Source organism: Fusarium fujikuroi, chromosome FFUJ_chr10, assembly GCF_900079805.1.
Source record: "Fusarium fujikuroi IMI 58289 draft genome, chromosome FFUJ_chr10".
In the NCBI taxonomy this organism is placed as follows: domain Eukaryota; kingdom Fungi; phylum Ascomycota; class Sordariomycetes; order Hypocreales; family Nectriaceae; genus Fusarium; species Fusarium fujikuroi.
Window position 1 is genome coordinate 1,883,467 of NC_036631.1, and position 15,790 is coordinate 1,899,256.

General features: G+C 50.1%; 5 protein-coding genes; 2 read left to right on the forward strand and 3 right to left on the reverse strand.

Annotated features, from left to right (window-relative positions):
- Positions 1-1,225: 1,225 nt before the first annotated feature.
- Positions 1,226-2,415, reverse strand: FFUJ_10933 (probable enoyl-CoA hydratase precursor, mitochondrial; the record flags this gene model as incomplete). XM_023569773.1 has 6 exons in its annotated part: positions 1,226-1,353; positions 1,410-1,590; positions 1,646-1,762; positions 1,824-1,853; positions 1,931-2,061; positions 2,226-2,415. The coding sequence occupies 6 exons, from the start codon at positions 2,413-2,415 to the stop codon at positions 1,226-1,228; spliced, it is 777 nt and encodes a 258-aa protein (XP_023436939.1).
- A 1,486-nt stretch (positions 2,416-3,901) lies between these two features.
- Positions 3,902-7,131, forward strand: FFUJ_10934 (non-ribosomal peptide synthetase; the record flags this gene model as incomplete). XM_023569775.1 has 6 exons in its annotated part: positions 3,902-4,463; positions 4,513-4,647; positions 4,702-4,784; positions 4,832-4,935; positions 4,985-5,269; positions 5,322-7,131. 6 exons carry the CDS (start codon positions 3,902-3,904, stop codon positions 7,129-7,131), a joined length of 2,979 nt encoding a protein of 992 aa, XP_023436940.1.
- Positions 7,132-7,675: 544 nt separating this feature from the next.
- Positions 7,676-10,035, reverse strand: FFUJ_10935 (related to Zn(II)2Cys6 transcriptional activator; the record flags this gene model as incomplete). XM_023569776.1 has 3 exons in its annotated part: positions 7,676-7,934; positions 7,983-9,833; positions 9,884-10,035. The coding sequence occupies 3 exons, from the start codon at positions 10,033-10,035 to the stop codon at positions 7,676-7,678; spliced, it is 2,262 nt and encodes a 753-aa protein (XP_023436941.1).
- Positions 10,036-11,061: 1,026 nt separating this feature from the next.
- FFUJ_10936 (probable GUT1-glycerol kinase) lies at positions 11,062-12,730 on the reverse strand (the record flags this gene model as incomplete). XM_023569777.1 has 3 exons in its annotated part: positions 11,062-11,304; positions 11,372-12,530; positions 12,582-12,730. 3 exons carry the CDS (start codon positions 12,728-12,730, stop codon positions 11,062-11,064), a joined length of 1,551 nt encoding a protein of 516 aa, XP_023436942.1.
- A 1,299-nt stretch (positions 12,731-14,029) lies between these two features.
- FFUJ_10937 (related to channel proteins) lies at positions 14,030-15,128 on the forward strand (the record flags this gene model as incomplete). XM_023569778.1 has 3 exons in its annotated part: positions 14,030-14,313; positions 14,363-14,903; positions 14,958-15,128. The coding sequence occupies 3 exons, from the start codon at positions 14,030-14,032 to the stop codon at positions 15,126-15,128; spliced, it is 996 nt and encodes a 331-aa protein (XP_023436943.1).
- Positions 15,129-15,790: the final 662 nt, after the last annotated feature.

Consider the following 15,790-nt stretch of genomic DNA (forward strand, 5'->3'; position numbering starts at 1 on the left):
CGAAATCGAATATTTTCACAACCGCTCTATCCGCAGTGACATCCCGCCGCGGCAAGATCTAATCGGCAAAGACATTGTTCAGCGAGAGGTCGTTTTCATTAATTTAAGGTTCAAGGCTGCATAAATGGATGTTACATTGAAGACTATTGAAAGCATGTCCGAAAGTCAATCAATATACGCGAACAAGATACCCTGGGCGTTGAAATGCACTAACCAATGAAGAATCGAGTTTGTGCCAGGGTCTCACCACGAACTATTGTTACCTAGTCGCGGCGTGGCGCTGGTTAGGACGATGAGATGCGGGAGGATCACCCTAGCCTGGAGCATAAATCGTACGACTCTGCATGGGCAAATGCAGTAATTGCGCGCGAATTGTGCTATTTCTCGTGTTGGTTTATGGGCATTCGTATCGTGGCTTCAAGACTGGGCGAGGCCGCAAGAATTATTGTTGGTTAACAACGGACAGCTTAGCATTTGTGCCAACAGGGTATTGACGCACGCTTTGACAAGATCCTTGTCGTGATAGCAAATCAAAGAACGCTATCAAGATTGTTGGTCGAGACTGAACTAGGTACGTCGTTTTGCTCAAACGAGGTTACATCTCGATTATACAACGTGCCGTGCCGGACCATGTGTTGGCATGCAGCTAGTTTTCTTCAACAGATCCGGTCCAACCCTAGACCCTTGCATCACTTTTTCTCTGCAGTCATGGCCCACAGTTGCATGAGGCTTGAAAAAGTACTGAATGGTCTGGAATGACTTCCGAGCTTGACTTGCGTACCGAGGCGAGACGGGACGACGTTTAGTAGCGCATGATACACGTTGACATGAACAGGTAATCACCTGATATTCATGAGGGGGTAGAAAATAGGAGTGGATATACCAATGCCAGAGGCTGACACCTAAGATGGATTGGCAAGAGTGCAGAAGTGCTGACTGTGTACACAAGTGTTGGGAGGCTGGCAACTTCAATGTTGAGCCTGAAAAATGTGAGAACTGAGCAACAGTATTCGGCTGAGGCCAACCACGCTGGATGATTGATAATCAACGATCGACAATATCATCAACTGACAGCAAAGCTTGGCAGCGCGGGATCGTCCAAGAGAATACAGGCAAACGCCGCGCACAAATGATATCCCTCAACAGAAGCATACACTTTGAGCGTTAACTATCATCGCCGCGTCATGCATATACTGCCACTTTACAAAAGGCCCAACGTGTACAGTTACCTAGGCCCCCATTCTGGCTTCCTCTTCTCCAAGAACGCCTTGACACCCTCTCGCTTATCCCCTGTCCCAAACGCAAAGTAATACAAACTCCTCTCAAACTCATGATCGGCCCCCAAATCATCAGCTATAATGAATATGTTAGTCAACGTGTGGCACACAAACTACGTGATGGCCACTTACATCTACAGATAGCCTCTTTAGCCAATACCAACGCCGTGGGGCTCAGGGCCGCAAGCGTCGATGCATGATCCTTCACAACGTGTTCGAGGACTTTGCCGCTCTCATACAGCTGCGCAACAAGACCCACGGATCGGGCCTCTTCCGCTGATATGGGCTGGCCAAGGAGGATCATCTGCATGGCCTTTATCACGCATATCAGCACAAGGTAGCACGAGGTTTGGGGGGAAGGGAAATACCTTGTACTTTCCCACGGCGTTGGTCAGACGCTGTGTGCCGCCAGCGCCAGGGATGAGACCAATCTTGACTTCTGGAAGGCCGAAGCGGCTTCCGTCCGCGGAAAAGATCAGGTCACACTGTGAGACGTCAGCAACTCACGGGTTCCGTCCACGGAAAGGAAAAAAGAGCTCAACTCACCATGAGAGCAAGCTCAAAGCCCCCTCCGAGCTGTCAATCCCCAGCAAAAGCTCATCGTCAGTCTAGCCTCAACCAACACCTCGGGTACGATCAAAAACTAAACTCACCGCCATTCCCTCAACAGCCGCTATCAAGGGCTTGCGCACGGCCTGCATCCCCGAGCAAAGGTCCGCCAGATAGCGACAGCCCCGCGCGTCTTCCGCATCGAGCCGCGAGATCTCCCCGATATCAGCTCCCGCTAAAGGATCATTGGCACGTCAGTTCCAGTTCAGCTTAGCCCTGCCACTAACTTAGGGCGCGACAAGTGCCGGGGGGGCTATACCCCTGTGGCGTGGCGTGTGGATTCACCCATGGGTACGGAGTACATATGGTTATGGGTATGGGTAGGACAGGGTACATTACCGCAGAAGAAAGAAGAGCTGCCGGTGATGACAATGACTCGCACGCCATCGTCACTGGACGCCGTGTTCAGCTGTTCCAGAAACACGGTAATGAGCTCCTGCGAGAGGGCGTTTCGCTTGGAGGGTCTGTTTAACGCGAGGACGCGTACGCCTTCTGCAGGCGTCGACGCAAGGACCAATTGCTCCTCCATGATCAGATCGATATCGATGGCAGGATCGTAAGAAAGAGAGCGAGAAAAAAGTGTAGCTGAAAGCACTGCACTTGGCAAGATTGACCGTCTTGTCGGGTTGCGTTGGATCAAATAGTTCGGGTACGTCAATAACGCGAGCTTAGCCGCGTCGATCACTCAATCGATAGTGGGGACACCAAAAGTGTCTTTGATTCAACTGAGACATGGCTGGGGTCAACCCAGCAGAAAGAGCAGCCTGCACTGCAGAGAGTGAGACACTGCAGATTTTTGGTGTTGGCTGAGGCATTTTGAAAGGGCGGTGGTCGGGGACTAATTCCACGTCGGGAAGTATTGGTGCAAATCTCGTAGTCTGCTGTCTCTCGTGTCGATCTTGGTGTCTGTCATTCCGTTGGCTTGGTCCAAGTGTCGAGCCGTTCGCATGCTTAGCTCTTAGACCCGATGATCTTTTTGTTGAGTAAGATTTGACTGATAGATTTCGGTGAGCCTTTGGTAAAAACCTGTTCAAATAGTTCAAATACTTGTTTTTCTTTATATTTCATACGATATAGGCGATGAGTAAGCTATCTGTCATTTAGGCTTATCTTGGATAACCTCCTTCGAAAAGCGGCACAGCTTACAGCCCAACTCCACCTCATATCATCTCGGCTCATGTGAGATTTTGCAGATGCCGAACTCAGATCCTGCAGCTCCCGCAGAACCCGCGTGCTAACGATGTCTTGGCCAGCCCTTGTATCCACAGCCACGGAACCATGGCCATAGCCAGGGCAGGGCAGATCCCTCTCTACATGCGGGCCTGCGGGCCTACGGTACGTATGTATGTATTCTGCTGTACCTACAGGGGTACGCACGCAGACCACATCACACGCCTTGTTGTACCTTTCGGTCAAAGACCTCGATGAGTTCAGGTACATTACTTACTTACCTAACTGGGACCAACGGACCAAAGCAAACACATCCTTGCCCCATCTGTCATGTGGTATACCTGTTGAGCTGGCCCTCTTTTCGACGCTATCTGGAACTACATGCCTTAGCTTGGCAGATGGTTTCTTGTTTACCAACAGATTTTACCGTATTGGGCTGACTCCGGAGTTTCAAGGCGGATCCTTCTTGTATCTCGATAGAGGAAAAAAGACGCATTCTGGGGGCGGTTGGGGGGGCGTACTCTTCCGAGGTGCAACTTGAAAGGGCAGCTGACTGGTTGACGATCCGTCGGTTGCTGGCGTTGGGTCTATCCTGCCAAGCATGACGAGAAGGCTGGGTAGAATTAGGAAAAAGCGGGAAGAGGGCTTTGGCTCTATTTAAGAACAGACCTTCTTTTTGTGTGTGGAGAGATGTTTCTTATGCAACTCCTTAATTTCAAATCTTTGATGCACAATCTCCCGCCATCCCCGACCCAACTCCTACTCAATCTATTTGAGTTTCTGTCTATTTGGAATTGTACGACGATCCTCATCTTATCTTGCACACACCTCAGATTAAGCTTAGCATGGCATCATCTGTGCTTGATGTCTCGTCCCCACGGGGAGCTGCCGTGCCAATCTCGTTTACACGAGGTACATGCGGTAGACCTAGCTTCTCAACTGTCACAGAGGCATTCTTCCACTATGCCACCACACAGCCTTCGGCAACTGCGGCACGAGATCTATCTGCCGAGCCAGCAGTTGAGATAAGCTATGGCGAGCTTGCTGAACGAAGCATCCGGTTGGCGCAACGGTTACGAAATCTGGGCGTCATGCCGGGACATCGTGTGCCGCTTGTTGTCAAGCGTGGCGTTGGTATGTTGGTTGGTATACTTTCCATCTTGTCTTGTGGAGCGCAGTATGTTCCTCTTGATGGAGGCGTAGTGGCAGACGAGACCTTGCGGTTTGTGTTACAACAGACCGGAGGAAGGATAGCTCTGTCTTCAAAGGCTACGGCACATCGCATCTCGAACACGGATGTAACAGGTGTTGTCATTATTGAGGATGAAGACAACAGTGAACAAAGTATTGCAGACTTTACTCCAGTCAGTAAGCCTGAGAATGGCTGCTATGTGATATATACATCAGGTATGTTGACTTATCTTATACTACTTCTCATTAGACTAACATGTATCAGGCACAACAGGTACACCAAAAGGAGTCGACATCACTCACAACAATGTGACAAACCTGTTATGTCAAGCACCAGGCAATCTGAGTATTGGCCCAGGAACATGTGTTGGCCAAGTGCTGAATGTCAGCTTTGATATGGGTAAGTAAACCAAGTATCCAAAGACGAAGGACCTTACTGACATACAATTTGAAGCTGCATGGGAGACTCTTGGTTGTCTATCAAATGGCGGGACCTTGGTCATGCGGGGTTCTGACTGGTCAAAAGCCCTCAAACAAGTGAGTTTACTATATCCAAATGTTAGGCTAGTCACTGACTGTGTTAGATTGATGTCCTCATCTGCACTCCAAGCATCCTGTCAAAGTATAAGCCAGAGGACTTTCCAAGACTGAAGACCGTCGCCACAGCAGGAGAGCCCAGCTCTCAACAGTCAGTTCCCTATTTTCGCTTACTCTCTGATTTCAACTAACATTTCTAGACTCGCTGACCTATGGGCATCTCACGTCTCATACTTCAACTGCTATGGCCCAACAGAAACCACCATCGTCAACACCATGCACCAGCACCAAACAGGTCAACCTCTCTCCATCGGTAAACCAACACCAGGAAATAATGTTTATATCCTAGACGAGTTTCTTGTGCCAGTACCTGTTGGAGAAGTCGGTAATGTCTGGGCTGGTGGTGCAGGCGTAGCTCGTGGTTATGTTGACTTGCCAGACAAGACAACTGAGAGATTCAGACCTGACCCTTTCACCCAAGAAGGGTAAGTTTTCAAGTCATGACATCTTTGAACGAGATACTGACCTAAGATTCAGATCAAATATGTACAACACTGGTGATCTCTGTCAATGGAATTCCAATGGCACTCTCCACATTCTTGGCCGGATAGACGACCAAGTCAAAGTCAAAGGTTTCCGCGTCGAACTCGACGGTGTAACAGCCTCCATAAAATCCTGTCCCTCCGTTCAAGCCGCCACTGCTCTCCTCATCAACAATGAGATCCACGCCTTCATCACCCCCAACCACTGCCCTATCGCCGTTGTTGAAGCCCATCTCAAGACCCTTCAGCCCTACTACGCCATGCCAACTCATTACCACCAACTGGACAGTCTTCCTATGACTGCAAACGGAAAGATCGACAAGAGAGCTTTGAGAATGAAAGATATGGTGGAGGTTGGGAAACCCCAGCCTGTTGTCTTGCATACGCGTATGGATTCGAATGCCTCGAGTGCTACGCAACTCAGTTCTTTCTCTGATGCGAGTGATACAACGCTTATTGATGAGCATCAGTATGATCTTGAGAAGGCTCTTCCTGAGAAGGATATGCCTAAGCATGCGAGAGGACTGCGGCATAGGTTGCTCATTGTTTATCGTCGCCTGTTTTCCCTTGTTGGACTCTTCAACATCGGTGCTGCTATCGCTCTCCTCTTGACTGGTATCACCAGAGAGTGGATGGGTATCATCACAGCCATCAACCTAACCACCGCTGTTCTTGTTCGTCAAGAATTCGTTATCAACGTTTTATACACCATCACCTGCAGCGTCCCCAAGACCTGGCCTTTTGCTATCAGGACCCGATGCGCAAAGATCTACCATCTCGGCGGAGTCCATTCAGGTGCAGCTGTCAGCGCAGGAGCATGGCTTCTTGCAACGAACATCGCCGACATTGCTTGTTCGTTCGGAAGCTGTGCGAACTGGGGTACCTTATCCATCACTTCTCAAGTCATCTCTTGGATCCTGTCTGCCATGTTCGTTGGCATGATCGGAATGGCTTGGCCTTCAGTGCGCAAGCGTTATCACGATCTCTTTGAGAGAACTCACCGCTTTGCTGGATGGACTATGCTCGCTCTCTTCTGGGTGCAAACCGTGCTCTCAGCCCACGACAACACTCCTTCTGGTACTACACTTGGAGAGTCTTGTGTCAAGTCGCCTGCCTTCTGGTTACTGGCTGTAGCGACTGCCAGTGTTGCTTCATCCTGGTGCTTTCTACGAAAAGTCCCCGTTGAAGCTGAAAAACTGTCAGACCACGCTATAAGGCTTCACTTTGACTACACTGTCCCCGTCAACGGTTCCTTCACCCGTCTCTCTCACAAACCTCTCAAGGAGTGGCATTCCTTTGCCACTATCCCGGCTCCCGAAGCCGTCAACGGTCGATCCAAGGGCTACTCCCTTGTCGTCTCTAACGCCGGCGACTGGACAAAGTCCACCATCCAAGATGGTCCCTCCCACATCTGGACACGCGGAGTCCCAACCTGCGGCGTGATGCGCATCGCAACGCTCTTTAACCGCGTCGTCCTCATCGCAACAGGCTCCGGCATCGGTCCTGTTCTCGGACATATCCAAAACCCAACATGTCCAACACAACTCATCTGGTCAACTAAGAACCCTGAAGAAACCTTCGGGGAGGAAATCTGCCAGACTATCAGCGAGCGCATTCCAAACGCAGTCATTCACGATACTAAGAAGCTCGGAAGACCTGACTTGGTAAAGATGGGCTACAATCTGGTAAAGGGCTTCAAAGCTGAGGCAGTTATCATCATTGCGAATGAGAAGATTACGAAAAAGGTGGTTTACGGTTTGGAAACGCGTGGTGTTCCAGCTTATGGTGCTATCTGGGATAGTTAGGTATATGATTTGATTTTGGAGTTTTAAGTTGTGGCGTTTGTATGTATTCATGTTTCGGACGATTGGGATGAGTTATATGCCGGAAACGATTTTTATACGATGAATGATTACATGTTACGATCTGAAACAATATTCGTCAAGATTCGCGCGTTGGAATGTAGTTGTGCTTGGCATCGGGGAGGCTGAGATTAAGTTTGGGGCTGGATTGACTTTGAGGTTGACCTAGCCTCTCGTTACAATCCGATTGAGTTCGAGTTGATCGACGATGGCTGAAGCGAGCGAAAAGTGCACGGAGAGGGTGAAGATAACAGACTGTTCCATCGCTGCAGATCATGTTGCTGGGGATCCCAGTCCGGATCATATTTGACTCAGTGACGCAGATCATTATGCTCGGCTATCAATTTACAGAATATCAGGAACTTTTCATTCTGACTGAGTAACATATGTGTAATATTCAAGATAAAATACCGCTTTAAAGATATGGCTGTACGCGCCGCGAGGCACTCAAATGGTCTGAAATGATCGAAACGAAATGAACTACCCTCTACACCTGATTGAACGGGGATCCAAAGGCCAACCAATCAGCCTCCGGGTCGGGCACTCCGTTGTTTCTGGTTGGTTCCCGCATCGGCTGTAACTGTAGCTGTGACTGGCTGCTTGAGCTTGCTGACAGTCGAGGACAGTTGAAGAACTCAAACACATCGATGCTATCAAGCTCGCTGAGAGACGTAGCCTGTGTTGATGTTGGCTCCAGGCCAGAGTGTCGTGCTGTCGATGTAAGGGTCACTAGGTCATATGCACTCCTGCGATCGTTAGTTGAGATACCGTATCTAATAGAGGCTAGGACTCACCTTCGCATAGCTGAAAAGTTCATGTCACCCTGTCGGACTCTCTGAATAACACGATGCAGAATTTTTGAGTAATTATTCGCAACCTCCCAATGTTGTCCAACATCGCGCAACGTATCAATAAAGAAGTCAATCTGCGAGTCCACCGGACATCCAACCGTCGCAGCATGAACAAGAAGTAATCTCGCAGCAACCCAAAGCGAGAAGGCAAACGAGGGACCCAGAAGATTCAGACCATCAGCTTCAAGAACATCTTTGGTGATATCCCCCAGACTCTGCACAGCAGATAAACATCTCTGCATGGCGTAGTGCGAAGGAACAAAAATGTGAGAACGAACTGTGGGATACGCAGCCGAAGAGTGAAGTCTCACAGCAGCCGTGACATACGCGCTGTGAAGCATGAACCAATTAGCCACGCGACTCGCAGGATCAGAATGGCAAAGAGCCGAGATTTTGCTATATTCGCTCGGTAAGCTCTGAAGCCAACCATCCAGTGTCCTGTCCAGGTTGCGATATGTGTTGCGCCATTCAGCCATGTCGCTTGATGAAGTGACATCAACGGGCGTTTTGAGAAACTCGTGGATTCTGCTCACAATAACAAGAATCTCACAATGGTAAGCAAAACTGCCAAGATTCTCGGGTTTGTTGACAAGATATGTCATTATTGGTGATTGTTTTTCGTTGTAGGGACTCAAGGAGCGTGTTTCGACTGGCACGTTCTTTGAGAAGAGATCATAGGAGCAGGGGAGGAAACGGTTGATCTTTGCGTCATTGAGGATGAAGTCAAAAGTCGGTGTTGCGATTGTTGCGTATCGATCTAGAACATAGATCATCCAGTACAGTCGTCGCCGCCCCTCGTCTTCGATCCAAGATTCGGGTTTGCCAGCGGTGACTCTGTGAGATGAAGCGGTACGCGTAACTTCGGAAGCATCCGCCGATAGAAAGACGCTGCTTTCCTCGCTCAGGCCAAGCTGTCTGACGTTTTGTGCCAGTAGAGACAGTAGATTCCAGCCACGAGGGCCATTGGACGTCCCCAACTCATCCAGAGTGATGATGACGAGAGCTCTCATCGCAGGAATGGTGGTATGCTCCATAGCGTACAACTGCACTGTGTGCTTGGCGACCTTGTGATAATATGAGCTCATCTCCGTTGATAACCTCGGATCCTTGAGGAAGCGCAACGTCGTAGCCACAATCGCGTAGAGCAATATCCGATCAGCTTCCTCCATGGAAGTTGAGCCAAAAAAGGTGGCAAAGATAGTCTTTCGCTCAAGGATAGGACACCATGTGTTGCAGTGCTTGAAGTAGAGATCCACGAGGCTGTAGATGATGTCGTGCGGCGGTAGATCAATCGTGTATGACTGGAACGATGGATCTCGCCTTACGCCAGCTGGATTTAGCGCAGTACTCGACTGACTTGGCGTTGGTGCACTGGCGCCTTGTTGAGTCTGCATCGGCGACTGAGTAGTGTTCTGGTTGTTTATAGGCTGCCATGGACTTGTGATGCCTGGTGATCTCACCTGCGAGAACGAAGACTGTCTTGGGAGACTTGTGTTCGGCGTCGGTCTCCCATCCACTTGCGGTGGTCCATATCCGTTTATTGACGGCGATACACCTGGGGAACCGACTGAAGAGTGGTCTTGAACGATATGCTCCTCCACTCGCCTTCCCAGCGCTTGAAGCAATGCATCAATCCTGTTGACCTTTGCCTCAAGCTCAATGCTAAAGCCATTACGGCCAGCACCTGGCTTCTGCCTTTCAAGGTAAACACAAGCTCTGTTATGCCTCGCGCACCACGAACACGCAGGTTCAGCGCGATCACATTTCACCTTACGCGCCTTGCACATTTCGCAGCTATGACGCCATTCAGCCTGAATTTCTCAATCATTACAGAGCGTACATACGATATCTTCTGATGCTTCTCCCTCCTGCGCTTCTTGTTAGGTCCGGCGCTGGTCATTCTCGACTCGTCGCCGCTGGAGCCATCATCGTTGCTCAGCGTGGAATTTGCCTCTTCCTCAGCGATTGAGGGTCCGCTCATCGACGTGGATGGCATGTCGATCTTGCTCTCTCTCCGCAGTCTGGGGAAACAAGCTACTGGGGAATGGAATAAGCAGAAACCTTGCACGGCTTGTTATCGGGTTTTAGTGGAGGTGAGACGTGCTGTTGGGTATTATGAGACTGGATGCGACGGAGTAAGGCCGAGCCGCGGGAAGGGGAAGAGAAAATCTGGAGGTGACAGAGAGTGGAGCAACTTCATGGCTTTAGTTGACTAATACTGGGTCTAGTGAAGTCAATGGCCAAGCAGAAGCGCTAGAGGCCCAAGCAAAAGCACTGAACACCAAGCAAAATATCACTGCATCAATCAATCCATTGCAACCATTCAATTCAAGTGCCAATGCAATGGAACTACAACACTGCAAAAACTGTCGCGGTCCAGTAGAAATGCATGTGGCCAACGTTGCAGGCGATATCCCTGTCTAGCCAAAAGCCAAGTACCTTACGTGCTGTTGTTGGTGGACAAGGAACGATATCCATGTCGTGGTTTCAACAAAGACCTTCTATCTATGGTTAACCTTGCATTGCCGTTACGCATGTGACATGTGCATCTTCGGACCACAAACACCGGCATATGTAGACTGCAGTATGAGGGAAATATCTTTTTTTGCCGGATCACTCGGGGCTTTGACGACAAACATCCCGATCCTTGACTCTCTAGCAAAATGCACCCCGTAGCGTGTCTAGCCTGTGAGGGATGCCACACCAGCAGATGGTACAGATCCCCCCTCCCCCGGAAATAACAATAAAAGTGCGGAGCCGCTTATGGTACGATCACCAAAGAGTCTAGTGGTTGTTCCAGAACAAGCCAAGTTCCATATTTATCTATTTCCTCGTGGCGAGTCGTGGACGCTACTGTACGTCGGGCTTATTAGGTTACCTTACCTTCTTCGTACAGGTTGGTGCATATGGTGTTCCATCAGGCAGCAGTATTTCAGACTATCCATGTAAAACATACTAATACAGAATCAGACCTAGTCAAGCTAATGTAACTACAGAGCTAACAAACAAAAAAGCAAATCAACTACTCGTTGGCCCATCCTCTGGACATCTCAACCGCTTTAGTCCAACGACTGAACCGCTTCGTCGCTTCTTCCTCGGCGATCTGCGGTTTAAAGATGGTACGACCCTGGGTGTTCACCTCCTTCAACTCATCAAAACTCTTCCAAATGCCGACGGCGAAGCCGGCCGCGATAGCTGCACCTAGTGCAGTTGTCTCACGCATGCCGGGTCTGTTGACAGGGATCCCAATAAGGTCAGACTGGGTCTGAGAAGAAAAAAAAGTGTCAGCAACATCAAAGAACAAGGGTTCCCAGAGTAATTCCTTTACGTACCTGCATGATGAGATCCGAGTTGCACATGCCACCGTCGACGGCCAGCTCGGTCAGCGCATGTCCGCTGTCCTTCTCCATCGAGTCGAGAATGGCCTTTGTCTGAAAACAGGTCGCCTCCAGCGTCGCTCTCGCAACGTGCCCGCGCTGCGTGTACGCCGTGATACCAAAGATTGTACCTCGCGCATCGTCAATCCAGTACGGCGCAAACAGGCCGCTAAAGGCCGTTACAAAGGTGCACCCACCATTATCTTCCACCGTCTCCGCGAGGGCGCTGAGCTTGGCCGACGACTCGATGAAGCCAAAGTTGTCGACCAGGAACTTGACGCTTGAGCCCGCGACGGCGATGCTGCCCTCGAGGGCGTACATGGTGTTGCCCTCGCCAAAGTCAAAGGCCACCGTTGTGAGAAGTCCGTGTGTTGAGATCACAGGCTTGGAACCGACGTTGTAGAGAAGAAAGCAGCCTGTGCCATATGTGTTCTTGGCGAGACCGGGGGTGAAGCCCTTCTGTCCAACAAGAGCTGCAGACTGGTCGCCCAGACATCCAGTGATCTTGACGCCCTTGAGCGAGGTCTTAGCAAGTGTGCCGTATGCCTTGCTATCAGACGACCGCACGATTCTTGGCAGCGTAATCTTCTTGTCATCGATTCTGAACCAGTCCAGAATATCCTCGTCATACTGCAAAGACTCGAGATTCATAAACATGGTCCTCGACGCGTTTGACGGGTCAGAAACGTAGACATCTCGCTCCGTTGCGCCGTTGAGCTTGTACGTGAGCCAAGTGTCTACCGTTCCAAAAGCGAGAACACCGCGCTCGTAAGCATCTTTGACTTCGGGAATGTTTTCAAGAAGCCAGAGAAGTTTGCTGACGGAGGGGTATGTGGAGAGAGGAATTCCGCATCGCGAAATCAACTCGCTTGCGCCAAGACGACGCTTCAGACGACGGACAAGATCTTTCGATCGCGTGTCTGTCCAGACAATGGCGTTGTGCAGAGCATTGCCTGTGGTCTTGTCCCATACAACAGTAGTCTCACGCTGGTTTGTGATACCAACGACCTTGATCTGCTCACGAGAGTGGCCTTGACCTTCAAAGGCTTCTACGGCGCCATCAATGCACTGCTCAACCGAGCTGATGAGCTCTTCAGGATCATGCTCATGCCATCTAAACCAAAAATCAACAATCATTCGCGTATCATGTAGTAGACGAACTTACCCAGGATGAGGATAGTATTGCTTGAATTCAAGCTGATGAGTAGCTACAACATCGCCACTGGTGTCAAAGATCAGGAAACGGGAACTTGTCGTACCCTGATCAATGGCACCAATAAAGGTAGGATTTTGTTTTCCGTTGAGCATAGGCATAGTGAGAGTGTAGTGCAAATTGCGGGGAAAGGTGTCAGATCCGGGGAGAGCGAATGCAACAGTGACTAAGAGGTAGCAGCAGAAACGAAGCAACAGCAGCAAAATTGATTGGGGACTGCAGGATCAAAAGCGTATCATATTGGGGTGTTTAAGTATCTCCCATCTCGGGCTCACTCAAGGCAACAAACACCGAGATTTCAGATGTAAAGTGCATCTCGGGGAAGCATTTCCCACCACCCTGGGATCAATCTGCGGGGTATTGAAATCCTTCACAGCATTGGCATTTCGTCTCACGCACACCCCTTGTAATACCACAGACCAACGTCACTTTCCTGATGTAGCTTGCAAGTAAGCTAGCTAAGCCTCGGCTTGGTGATACCGAAATACAGACCCCATGTCACAAGACAAAACCCATCGGGGATCTAACAAGCGAAACACAGCCAACAACACCTACCGATGCATCCATGTCCATCTGATAGAGAGAGGGGTCGTTCATGTTACGTTTCCCCGCAGTCTTGTTCCAGAAGCTCGACTGGGCGCATATGCTAGCGGGTCTGGGATAAACACACCTTGACCATACCTTAATTCCCAGCCAAGCCAACCTCGGTCAAGTGGATGTGCAAATCCTTTTCTCTTTTCGCACGACGATCCGGGGTTTGGCTCGGACTGTGGAGTCAAATCTGCAAACACAAGTCTCGAACGTGGCCCCCCCCTCTATCTCCATCCCACCCGGCCTTCGGTGTAAGCAACCTGATCAGAGCAGATTCTTCGGTCATGATATCCACGTCTGAACGCCCCTTTCTTTTCTTCTTGTCGCTCGGTGTGTGCCGCCGAGCGGCATTTCGCTGGTACTCTGCACCGCCGCCGTCCAAGCTTTCGTATCGCCCGCACCGCACCATGGTTCGATTCATCGGGTGTAGTCGCTGCGTCTCCCCGTGTCCGTGTTCCTCTTTCCTAACGCAGTGGCGGATCGACATGCTTGCAAAGCCCACCTCGTTGGTGATGTCTGATAACCTCGCGGGCTTCGGTATGCTCTGCATGAAAAGGGTGGTGTTTGCAAATACCGAGGCCGAGAGCAAGAAAGAGGATCCCATCTCTTGGGGATGAGATGAGGGGCAAAAAAGACACCCAAGCTTCAGTTCGTTTGCTGACCATAAATTGTAACGTGATCCCCAGAGATGCTTGATGACGCCAATCCTCTCAGTGTAACCTGTCTCTCTTGCACCCGCCAACCTTTCTCCTCTTTCTGTCTCAAAAGATCAAACTTCACAGGCTCACTCTAGGATGCCTATCCCTACCATGAACGACTCCATCTCTGAATCTTCTGTGCACAAATCTTCCATCCCCACTAAAGTCGAGATGAGCCAGAATGAAAAGTACAGTGAGGCTCCGAGTGAACCGCCCACTATTCCTCCCCCGCCTGAGCAGTATGCCTGGAGTCGAGTGAGGGAGTACTGCCAAGATGCCTTTTCAGAATTCTTTGGTACTTTCATTCTTCTCCTCTTTGGTGACGGCGTCGTTGCTCAGGTTGTTCTCAGTCGAGGAACAAAGGGTGATTACCAGAGTATCTCGTGGGGATGGGGGTAAGTCGCTATTGCCGCGGCCAATTGAGCTCATACTGACATGAATCAGCCTCGGTGTCATGCTTGGAGTATACGTTGGCGGTAAATCAGGTGGTCACTTGAACCCAGCCGTGACTCTCGCCAACTGTATATTCAGAGGCCATCCGTGGAGAAAGTTCCCTGTGTATGCCGTCGCTCAAGTCCTCGGAGCCATGTGTGCTGCCGCCGTCGTGTACGGCAACTACAAGTCTGCCTTTGATGCTTATGAAGGCGGACCAGGAATTCGAACAGTGATTGGCGAGAATGCAACCGCTGGTGTATTCTGCACATATCCCGCGGAATTCATGACACGCACTGGCATGTTCTTCTCCGAATTCATCGCCAGCACGATTCTGCAGTTTGTCATCTTCGCTATGGCTGATAGCGCTAACATCGGTGCTGGTCCTTTGATGCCGCTTGGCTTGTTCTTCCTGATCTTTGGAATTGGTGCTTGCTTCGGTTGGGAGACTGGTTATGCCATCAACCTCGCTCGTGATTTCGGGCCTCGTTTGGTCTCGTACATGATCGGATATGGAAGTGAGGTCTGGTCTGCTGGCGGATACTACTTCTGGGTGAGTCCAATTCCAATGCCTTTCTTTTTAATATCAACTGACGGTGATATCCAGATTCCCATGGTGGCACCCTTCATGGGATGTGCTTTCGGTGGCCTTCTGTATGATGTCTTTATCTATACAGGACCCAGTCCGATCAACACGCCAGGCATGGGTCTCCCACGTCTCTTGAGTCCTCGTCGCTCAACGTGGTCCAACACTTACAGTGCTTCCTCTCCCGTATAGTCGCGCTCGATCCTTGAAAATCTGAGTGCTTGTGGTGAGGGCGAAGGGTGCGAGACCGTAGCGGCGTAGACGATTGTTGAAATTCGAGTCGTGAGAATGCAGAGACATGGCCTAAACAGTGGCGCTAAAATGGCAAATTTTTCGTTCGAGAAGTGACGAGCCTAGCATACGAGAATGGCGTTCGTGTTCTTTCTTTGCTCGTTGCTTGTTTGCGGCGGCGGTGTTGAGTGTTCGTTGATAGCGTAGATAATAAGCTCATGCTATGACTCAAAATTCTCAAATGATCGTGATCGGTGAGCGACAATGACATTATGCAATCCTGATGGTATAAATCTGCAAGCCGTCAGCATCCTGTGATAGCAAAAGCAATTTTCTTTGTTGGAAAAGTGGTGTTGGTGAGGGATCAGTATCGCGTCAATGCCCAAGATTTGAGCCAGGTATCTCGGGACGATGGACAAGAAGCGTACACCTCGTAAAGAGAGGATAAACCCCTTTAACGATCATAAAAGTATGCATTGATGGGGTCTTACCTTTGGATAGACTTTTCGTATCCTGACCAGAAGTCAAATCTCTGTGCAGTTCGCGGGGGCCGTCCTCGTTGTGTCGCTGGTGGTTTGAATGATGCACTCACCAATTGGATGGTTATCGCCGCAACGGTCAGC